Raw genomic sequence first — 11,514 nt, 5'->3', positions numbered from 1 at the left:
AATAGTTTATTTATCCAAATTCGTATTTCGGAACTTTTATAATTACCAGGTAGGTATCTATATGTCTGCAGGATCATACTCGTTCACTCTCAATTTGTGTGCACGGAAGTTTAAGAACGCGTTTTAATGGTATACGCCTGCAAGGTTGATACACTTTGATACGCCGTGTTGAATAAGCCAGACGTTGTCGTCAAATCGAAAATAATTTGAAATGTACCGCTGACGGTAATATATTATAGCCGACGACTATGTCAATAGTGATTCAAACGTACAATTTCCCATTTGGGCGGGCCCCCGATATTGAAAAATGTGCACGCACGGGCCCGTGGCCCACATTTGGGCAATCCGCCGGGTGTTGTCGGCCAGACCGACATATTGTCTCCAAGTGTGGTATATCCGCATCGACCTTATATAACTTCTCGTGATGGGTTATGGGTATATTGGTATATATAATAAATGGTATATCATAGCTATAATATATGTTTTATTTATATTTAATATATATATTATATGGGTTTTAGGTGCAGGGTGAATCACCACCGGGCATGCTCACTCATATTTTTTTTTTTTATAATAGTTTATTTATCCAAATTCGTATTTCGGAACTTTTATAATTACCAGGTAGGTATCTATATGTCTGCAGGATCATACTCGTTCACTCTCAATTTGTGTGCACGGAAGTTTAAGAACGCGTTTTAATGGTATACGCCTGCAAGGTTGATACACTTTGATACGCTGTGTTGAATAAGCCAGGCGTTGTCGTCAAATCGAAAATAATTTGAAATGTACCGCTGACGGTAATATATTATAGCCGACGACTATGTCAATAGTGATTCAAACGTACAATTTCCCATTTGGGCGGGCCCCCGATTTTGAAAAATGTGCACGCACGGGCCCGTGCCCACATTTGGGCAATCCGCCGGGTGTCGTCGGCCAGACCGACGTATTGTCTCCAAGTGTGGTATATCCGCATAATCGACCTTATATAACTTCTCGTGATGGGTTATGGGTATATATGGTATATCGTAACTATAATATATGTTTTATTTATATTTAATATATATATTATATGGGTTTTAGGTGCAGGGTAAATCACCACCGGGCATGCTCACCCATATTTTTATTTTTATAATAGTTTATTTATCCAAATTCGTATTTCTGAACTTTTATAATTACCAGGTAGGTATTATACTTAGATTTTTTATGCTATTAAGGAGTGTCTTGTACAGTTTTGTACGGCTGTACTTCTGTGACGATAAACACTAATTTTGTCAAATAAGAATTGCCCGACTTTTTTTTAAAAACTGTTGATAAGAAGAAAGAGTTTTTTGAAAATGTTGATGTAAGAATAGGAATAAATAGAAATTGGAAGGAGTAGTTTTTGTGTACATTCAACTTTTTAAACTTTGTGAACTACCTAATTGCTATGAGAATTAAGGATAATGGGTTTGGAAGATATCTGATATAGTATGATAGAGGTATAAGCCATAAAGCCATAAAGGTATTGACTAGGTATTGATAAATGATAATAAATTGGAACATTTTTGTATATGTAGGTTATCTACCTATAGTTAATATTAGATAATCTATCAACGTTTCATAATTTATAAAAATTGTCCTACTATAATAAATATTAGATCCAATATTACTTACATGGCCACAGGCCACATCTATTTTATATTTTTATGGACTAGGTTGACTTTACGTGACGTATTGACGAAGTCAACATTTTCAGAAAAATCATTTACTTAACAATTTACAGTAGATATAAGGTTTTCATTTGTAAAAATAAGTCTGCATCGACACACCTACATTTTGGTATACAAATATAAACAATTGGAAATATTAAATATGGTCTTTAAGTACCTATAGATCCCTACTTAAATGATCCTAAAATTTGAATTTGAATAAATTATATTTTACAAAAATATGTTTCCGACTTTCCGTCTTTAGATGAAATAATCAGAACATAATAATATAATATGCCTAGGTATTAATCAATAAGTAGGTAGGTATACTTTCGTTCAGAATATTCAGTATAGGGCACATATCATAACAAGGGTGAGGGGAGTGGGGTAAACCCGCCCTGATATTTCTTGAACGTGATATTCTGTACAATATTTTTTTTATAAATCTTAATTTTTGCTATTTTTGAACAGTTGTTATTATAGTCACCCAGTTTGATGGTTGGAAAACACCTTCGACCCTCCCCCACCACCCAAAAAAACAGTGATTTCATATTTATTACAGACCACAGAACAATATTACGGTGGTCCATGGTTATTGGTTATTAGTTATAACTTATTAAATTTCATCTATAATATACCTATTTCTTACAAAGAAATTGTAGTAATAAAACAAAACTAAAAAATTATAAAAATAAATAATAATACGAAATACTATAATAATTAATATCAACGCCTAAATGGCAAATCGCGAGTTCGGATCCAGAAGGTTCTATATGTGTAAATTTGAAATTTTTCAGAAAAGCCAATTTAAATGTGTTTAAATATTTTTCAGCTTATAATTATTATTTGATTTGGACGTATAAGTTATCAAAACCTTTTAAATTAAATCAGAATTCGTATTATTTCGACAGTTAATTGAGAAGAAATTTGGTAATCAAAAAATAATAAAATATTTACATAGAACCTTTTGGATCCAAACCCGCGATTTACCATTTAGGCGTTGATATTAATTATTATAGTATTTCGTATTATTATTTATTTTTATAATTTTTTATATAATCGTATAATTACTACAATCTCTTTGTAAGAAATATATTATAATTTATAATATAGATATGCTATAGATGAAATTTAATAAGTTATAACTTATAACCAATAACCATGGACCAGCGTAATATTGTTCTGTGGACCTGTGGTCTGTAATAAATATATATATTATGTATTATTATTGTATAATGTATTATGTTTATGCAATATAATTACAATATACACCTTCGAACTAACTGAAATAACCGACCAGACATCCTATACTCGATTCGTAATTCATATTTCCTAATCCCAATCATATCCATATCATAGTATGTAGATTCTAATGTTCTATATTATAAGTCTGTGACCCCTATGTACATAATATGCGTATTCGGTGTGGGGGGGGTGTGGATACGGCCCCCTCAGATATTTAACTGAGTGCTGACTGCCGAGTGGGCAATAATGTAATTTTATCATATACATTTTTAGTTTTACCACAGACTGCCCCCTCCCCCCAGAATAGTGATTATTATGCCTATGCCTATGTATTAAACAGTGAACTGTATAGATAGGTACCTACTATATAGGTATACCATTGACGGTAATCGGTATTCGGTATACATATTGTAACGTGCACAGTGCATAGGCAGTAGCACTGATAGTCAATGGTAGTAGGTACGCTAAACGGTATCTATAATAGACTATAAACTATATTTCTGAATCGAATCAATTATTTCGTAAATCGATTGTAGAAAATTCGAAAACTACCTACTCTCAAGTCTCAACTATCAAGTGTCGGTAGGTATTCAAATTAAACATACCAAGACAAAAAATAAAATAATTTATAGGTATATTATATGGGTACATATTGAAGAAAAATATATTATGAATTTGTAAAACAATAAGGTCTCGTTTAAAAAATTATTTTTACACATTTTTTTATTGAATCGCAGTATTTGGTCAATACGATCATAATAATATAATTATTAATGGTTCATACTTCAAAACATGTGATATAATATCATGCTTCCTTTACAGTAAAACACGATAATATAAGAGAGCGTGACTTCGCCCTTCGATCCAAGTCGATTAATATTATTTGTATTTTGTACATTTACTATTTAAATTTTTGTATTTTATTTTCAGTCTAATTAAAGAAGTAGAATAGAAAAAAGAAATATAATATTTAGTATTTGGTAATTGGTATAATACTATATTAAATATTAATATTATAGTGAGACGAATTATGAATACTGAATAGTATTGTCATGGCATAATTCCTCTAATCACCTATCGGTTATTTGATTAAAAACAAAAATTAATAAGACGTATTTTGTTTATTTTATCGGGCGTCGGTATTGTAATAACTAATAACCATTGATTTTATAATATTATATTATAAAATTATAATATATTATATTTAATTATATTATAAAATCAATGTAATAACTAATAATTATTAATTATACATTATATGTTTTTAAGATTTATGCATAATATATTATATTGCGGAATTTCTGAGATAATTAATGTCTTCACCTATATACTGTATATAGTGTATTAATAAGCAATCACAAACCCCAATTGTAATACATACGTATTTAGTAGAACATTTGTCATTACTCATTATTCTGATAATTGGATCACAGGTTAAGTGAAATAAAATTTATTAATTTGTGGTTGGAGACGATTAAAAAAAAATTGACCAACAATTTTTTTTGTGCTTAATAAATAGGTATTATTGAAAAACTGACATTAATAACGGAAATTAGAGATTATCAATATTAAATGCAAAGATTATAATCCAATAAAATCAATGTTGTATATAAGTAGAGACTACAGAGTAGAAAATAGTAATCAAATTCGATAAACAGAAAAATTATTTTTTTAAGATTGAAAAAATGCCGAAACTTATTTTTAAATTGAAATATTTTTGTCAGCCATAACTACAACTATTAAATTTGTTTACTAAACAAAAAAATAAAAGTATAGGTACAGTTCAAAGAATGTTGGATTATACTTACCTCATTTCTCTTACATTTATGCAAGCCATTGAAATGTTGAGTTATTATTCTTAATTGGAAAGTAATGCATATAACCTTAAATTTGAAAAAATACCCCGAGCAAATAACTTAGTGTAAGTGTAGTCATAGTGTAAATTAATACACCAGTGTACATTTCAAGTCACAAAGGTTATTATAAAAAATGATATAAAATATACAAAATGTTTTCTTTATACCAGAGTCCAACCCATGTATAATTTAGTTAATGAGGTAGTTTTATCATTAATTTTTTAAAAACTCCTAATTTAACTTCAGTAATCAGTATCAGTATAATCACATATTAAATCTAGAGGCTATAAGAACTTGTGGAGTAAGTCTTAAACCTTATTTTATGTAATAATGGATACACTAAATCAATAACAGATCTGAAAGTGAAACTTAATATTACAAAAAGTTAAAAGTTTCTGATTATATAATATTTAGTTAAAATTACATATTAAAAAAATTAATACATTTTACCATTTTAAATTATTATTTATTCAAAACAAATTATACATTTGTTTAAACATAAAAAAAGTTAACACAATTTCTTAAATTAATACGAAAAAACCTTTAGAGTGACTAAATGTAGAAATCATTACCTGAAAAGCTCTGTAGTTTTTAAACAATATTGTAATTATATTTTGAATTTCTGCTAATAAATTTAATTATTTAATCAACTGAGTCATTGGAGAAAATAGTTTTACATGATAAAAAAAAATTTCAATTTAATCAACCATACCATTTGTTTATAACCAATTGGGTAATTAATACATAATATATTTTATTTATTTTTACATAACCAAAATGATATAATAATAATTTATTAAATTTTAAAACTAAAAGTTCACACCAAACAGTTCTGGATTCTATATAATGACATCAAAGCGAACACAAAGTAGCACTACTATTTTCTTCTATAAATTATAGTGAAATAGTTTCAGACTGGATAATAAAACATGTAATTTCTAAATATTTTATAATACCATTCATAACAAGTAAATCGATTTTCATTATTTAATCAAAACATAAATAAGGGTTTAGAAGGCTAAATAATTATGTAATTATATAATTCAAGTATAACAAATTATGTGTTTTAATGAAATAATGTCTACAAATTTGGTTATTGTGGCACCAAAACTTAAGAATTGAAATGCATAAATTCGTAGGACTGAACCAAAAACTATTTTTTTTTTTTGGATTTACAAAAATTAAAATATGTTTTATATTTATCTATTACTTTGGAATGTTAAGTAGACAATTGCCCACTAGTAAGTAGCCGTTCAACAGCGGCATTTATATCTCCAAATGTTGCAATCAATGCTTGTAAATTAGCATCTCGATTGACAAATCCCATTGCAGACAATTGTTCCAATTGAGAACTGTATCTTTCTTCCGGCGGTTGAGTATTTGCCACTGGATTACTGTTATTTGGCACTTGTGATAGCTGAAAATATAAATTAAGTCAAGTTATTCATTTTTTAACACTAAACAATAAAATAAAACAAAACCAAAAAACAAACAAACAATAAACAAAAAATATAACTATTTAATTGTTAAGTATTAAAGCCGACGAAAACAAGATTACAATATATACATATATACACATCATATTCAAATGTAATAGTTTCATATTAATTGCATGCTTAATATTGCAATAGCATTTAAAAAAGTGTTCTTAAGAGGCTACCCATGCATTTGTCATCTCAGCCTTACACATGTACGATATAGCAAATTTCCATTCACTATTTAGAGCAAATTACCTATTATCAAACTTTTAGGTAAAAAACATAATCTGTGCTAAAATCTGTGATTTTTTAATAATTTAATTTCAAGCGAAATATCAGCATTTTTAATTTGTAATATTTTACATACCCATATCTTGCTTGAAAATTAAGATATTGAAAAATCTTTGATACAAAAGCACAGATAATATTCTTACCTAAAATTTTGATATTAGGTAAATTCACTCTAATATAAAATCTAACAGCACACTATTTAAACTAAGAAATGACAATTTGCTGCAGTAAATTTGTTAGACGAATACAACAAATACATCCTCTTAAAGGGGAAAATTAATGACATTTTTATAATCAACAATATTACTATTAGTCACGTAGTAGACGGGCATTTAATTTTAAAACAATTTAACTTACCATTCTTCTCATGAGTTCAGCAAAATTATTATCTTGACCTTCAGTTGATGGCATATCACTAGTTACAGTTGAATCAGCATTAGTAGTTCCATTGGCATTTGGTGTTGGAAAAAAAGACTGGCCACCCAATGATCCACCAATATTTGGCATGTTAGTACGTAGTGCTTCAAGGCCTCTTTGGATTTGATCAAGAGCAGATAACACATTTGGATTAGTGGACATATCTTGAACTGCAGGGTTTGACATCTGTTGCAGGAACGCTGGCATCATACTACGGAATTGAGACTAAAAAGAAAAAGATTTTTCTTTTATAAAATGATATATATTTTTAATGATAATTACAAAAATGTATTGTTTTCTTACCTGAAGTTCTGGATTATTAGCAAGCAATGGATTGTTACTTAACAAGTTGTTGGCCATATTAGGGTTGCTAGTCATTGCCTGCAGAGTTGATTGGAAATATGGAGTATTCATAATGCCTTGCATAACTTGTGGATTTTCAATCATTTGTTGCATCATAGAGTTCATTGTATCACCATTAAACATGGTACCTCCAGTTCCCCCAGTTGGTAGATTACCTGATGTTGGTGCTGCTCTTCCATTGGAAGGATCAGATTGGTTTGTTCCAGTAGAACCACCCCAAGGATTTGGCAAAGGATCACGATTTTCCTGTCCTTGTTGAGGATTTTGTTCTGAAATAAAGCACATCATATAAAATTAAATAACACGTATGGCTACTGGGGTAAATACCCCATAACTTTTGCAGGTGGTGGGTGGGTAGGTGGGTAACTGCTTAGTGCTCTAAGGTCTTGTTGAATTCGATAAATTACTACTAAATATACAATATTGTAAAAATAAAATATTCCAACGCTCATAAAAAAATAAAGTTCTGTTTAAGAACACTTTTTTTTTGTTTGTTATAGGTAGGAAAACTTATGCAACATCTTCTATTAAAATTTTTAATCTTAGGTATGAAAAGAAAAACTTAAAAGAATTTCTAACTAAATAACAATTTACATTTAATAATATTTCCATGTATGGATAATGGTCGTTTTAACATTTAGTAAAAATTTCAAGTATTCCAAGTAAATTTCAAGATCATTCGTTTTTAAGTTACAATAAATCATAAAAAATGTATTGATGAAAATTCTTTAATTTACCTATGAAAATCCAATATTGTAAAAATTTAAATTCAAACACTCGTGCTCAAAAAATGAATGCTGCTTTTCGGTAAACTTTTTTTTTTGATTAAGGTAAGTAAATTTGGGGGAAGTCTTATTTCAACATTTATAATGTTACCTTTGAAAAGTAAACCATTTATGAATTTCTAACTGAAAATTTTTCGATATTTTGTTGAGTTTTGTCAAAATTTTAACTTCAATTGCATATATAAAAAAAATGGTGCATATGTATTTCTGATTTTTTTGAACTCACATTTATGAAACTTATACTAAATTTTCATGCTTTTTTACTAAGTAAAAAAGTTTTTATCAAGAATAATTTAAAAAAAAAATTACAAATTTCTTACAATTTCTCAATGCTATAACTAGGCCAAAAAGAGTCAACATATTATGAAAATGCTAATATAAATAATTGGTGAAAATTACAATGGTATACAAGTTACACCAAAAAAATAAAATTGAATTCCTTAAAAATTGGTTTTGCGTAAAAATTATCACTTTTGTTTTGTTTTTCTCGACACTTTCTAAAACTAATTGGAATTTTCAATTTTGATCTCCTAAAAGTACCAACTATCATCTACTATGATCTCACAAATCGAAGCATGCTTACTATCCATAATGTTGCTGACAGAAAAAAAAAATACACATCTTTGTAAAACCGCTCAGACTCTAAAAATGTTTATCTACTAGGGATATTTCTCTATTGTTTTCAAATATTATAATAAATGAATTTTATCTAAAAAAATTAGTTAAATTTGTAATATTTTATCAAGTATTTATTATTACCGCCACCACTTTCACTCGGAGTCGCAAATGTATTTCGGCTAAATTCTTCAGTAGCTGCATTCATAAATGGTTCTTGAACGTCTCTATACATTCTTTGTAAAGCACTAAAACCACCAGGTATTGATTCCAAATTTGATAAAGCTCTATCTTGCGTACGCATCAGTTCTTGCAACATTGATGGATTCCGAGCCATCTCCATTGTTTGCCGTAACATTTCAGGATTGTTTAACATATGATTAATTTCAGGATGTCTCTACAAAAATAAAAAATTAAATAGAAAAATAAAATTAGAAAAGATGATGAATTAGGCACCTCAACTAATTGTTGCATTTGTGGATTGGCCAAAATCAATTGTCTCATATGTGCAGGATCACTCATCATTTGTTGAACCATCGGACTATCAACCAAATTTCTTAGCATATCAGGATTGTCAATCAATTCACGCTGCATACGCTGTTGCAACTCCATGAAATTAGCCGAAGTGAATCCTAAGGCTTCCATACCAGGTAAGCCACCCAGCATACCCAAATTAAACGGGGAAGCATTAATATCAGCTGAAAGTTATAAATACATATAAAAAAAACAAGAATAAAAAAAAAACATTAAATTTTAATCACCAGGAGGTCTTGGTGGTTGAGCCGATCCTGTATTTGTAGATGAAGAAGTTGTTGTATTGTTTTGTGGAGCATTTGTCTTGATAACTAAATGTACCGTTAGTCCATCTTTAATATTATGAGTTGCTAATGTATCATGATCTTTCATGATTTTACCAGCAAATATCAAACATAATTGTGATGGTGTTGCATTAAACTGTTTAGCCACCACATCTTTAAACTACAATGAAAATGTACAGTAGTTAATAAAAAGCAAATTTTTATATTTTATTTGAACCATCATAGGTGTATTGAAATAATTAATATACATTTAGGATAGATTAAGCAAGGTAATGGTAAACTTAGTAGGTATACAAATATTTTGTTATTAATGATTAATGATTTTCAATAAATAAACATTTTATAATTTGTATGACATAAAAAATATAACTTGATAACATATTTATGATATTATCAATTTAAATGTTTAAATGTAAACCTAACAGTAGGTACCTGATTATGAATTTTTTTTTTAATATAAAAGCTAACTAAGTAATTTTTACTCTAATGTTACCTAATACAAATTTCAGTTTGGTTTCCTAATAGTAGTGAGGTAATGCTCCCAATAATATTATTAGACGCTTAACATGGACAGAGTGAGTTTATCCATGGCGAGGATTAAAAACATTAAGTAAACACTTATAGACAAAAATCAGTAACTTAAAATATAAACATATTATTGGGTGGTTAATGATTTGTTGTAAATTAAAAATCTCATTTATGGCTAATTTTGAGGATTCACCTAAAACAGAGGATTATACTTAGGACATAGGTAATAACTTTTAGGTTGGAGATGTGATACTCATCTTAAATCTGCTTATATCTGGAAGTAATTGATTGGCAAATCAAGTTTAAGAAATAAATAAAAATCTTGAAATAGGACACTGTGTACATTTATCATTTAACTGAATGTCTTAGAAAATTAGGTAGGTAGTCAATTTTAATATTTTATTTATGTTAGAAACAGTTTTCATTAATCGTACCACTATATTATTATAGTATATATTATTTACTACACCAGTAACTTTAACAATTATAAATCATATTTTATATTACATATTATACCGTATTTATAACAAATGATAATTGTTTAATAAATCAACGCTTGTATTATATGTATTATTTTTTTTAATACCAACCTATATGCATGTACAGATTTTAACAAAAAGTTTAAATATCAATAAATGTAAGTTGGGTTATATAATTCAACTGCCAATTAAGGTTTAATTAATGACAGATTCCTTTATTTTTATAATAAAACTTCGATGCATTTCTTGGGAGTAACCAAGTTGCAATATGTTAGTTAGTAATTACCATACTGGTTTTAAGTAGTATTAATAATCATTTACTATTCATGTACCTACTACCTAGCCATTAATTTAAATAATATGTATTTTAATAATTAAGATACTAAAATGAGTCAGCTGAAATAATTACATAACCTTAAAAACTCAAATGAATAATAATTATTTGATTTGTAACATAAGAAATAAATTGTGAATAACATTAATAATAAAAACCTACGACAACTCAATGGTATTTTGGAAAACGTTCAAGCACGTACATAATATTATACTCTAATCACTACAATACATACGTGTATATTATATCAATATACATACTTCACTAATGGTAGCGTTTTCTTGCACTTCGACTGTTTGCTTTTCTTTGGGCGTTTTTACTGTCACAGTAATCGTCTTTGCATTCTCTTCGCTGTCTGACATTTTGATGAACCTATAGATCCGGACGGTGCAAAAATAACTTGGCAAATACTATTGATTAAACGCAGACAGTCGGCACTCGGGAAAAATGTTTAGAGAATTTCGGACGTACGACGAACAAGAAAATAATAGTAATTCATAATGATAATGATAATGACATATATAAAGATACTAGGTCTTGGAATAAAATATTTGTTATAAGGAAGTTGAAAACATATGGCGCTCGTCATGGAGAATAAACAAAATTGAACAAACGCT

The 11,514-nt window shown here is 28.4% G+C and overlaps 1 protein-coding gene across 1 annotated transcript; it reads right to left on the bottom strand.

Moving 5' to 3' along the window:
- Positions 1–5,233: 5,233 nt before the first annotated feature.
- On the bottom strand, positions 5,234–11,390 carry LOC132952021 (ubiquilin-1). Its single transcript, XM_061024134.1, has 7 exons — positions 11,158–11,390; positions 9,500–9,716; positions 9,195–9,436; positions 8,883–9,135; positions 7,279–7,607; positions 6,916–7,200; positions 5,234–6,206 (listed from the first exon to the last, which is right to left on the bottom strand). Exons 1-7 carry the CDS (start codon positions 11,257–11,259, stop codon positions 6,009–6,011), a joined length of 1,626 nt encoding a protein of 541 aa, XP_060880117.1. The 5' UTR covers positions 11,260–11,390; the 3' UTR covers positions 5,234–6,008.
- Positions 11,391–11,514: the final 124 nt, after the last annotated feature.

Source organism: Metopolophium dirhodum, chromosome 9, assembly GCF_019925205.1.
Source record: "Metopolophium dirhodum isolate CAU chromosome 9, ASM1992520v1, whole genome shotgun sequence".
Lineage (NCBI taxonomy): Eukaryota > Metazoa > Arthropoda > Insecta > Hemiptera > Aphididae > Metopolophium > Metopolophium dirhodum.
The sequence above is the reverse complement of the archived record's forward strand: the minus strand, read 5'-3'. Positions and strand labels throughout refer to the sequence as shown.

Bases quoted from the DNA above. Each gene is read 5' to 3' on its own strand.
- LOC132952021 (XM_061024134.1), bottom strand. From the start codon at position 11,259: ATGTCAGACAGCGAAGAGAATGCAAAGACGATTACTGTGACAGTAAAA. The intron at 9,717-11,157 runs GTATGTATATTG...TTTTCATTGTAG, and splicing joins AAAACGCTACCATTAGTGAA to TTTAAAGATGTGGTGGCTAA. The intron at 9,437-9,499 runs GTGATTAAAATT...TATAACTTTCAG, and splicing joins TCAACCACCAAGACCTCCTG to CTGATATTAATGCTTCCCCG.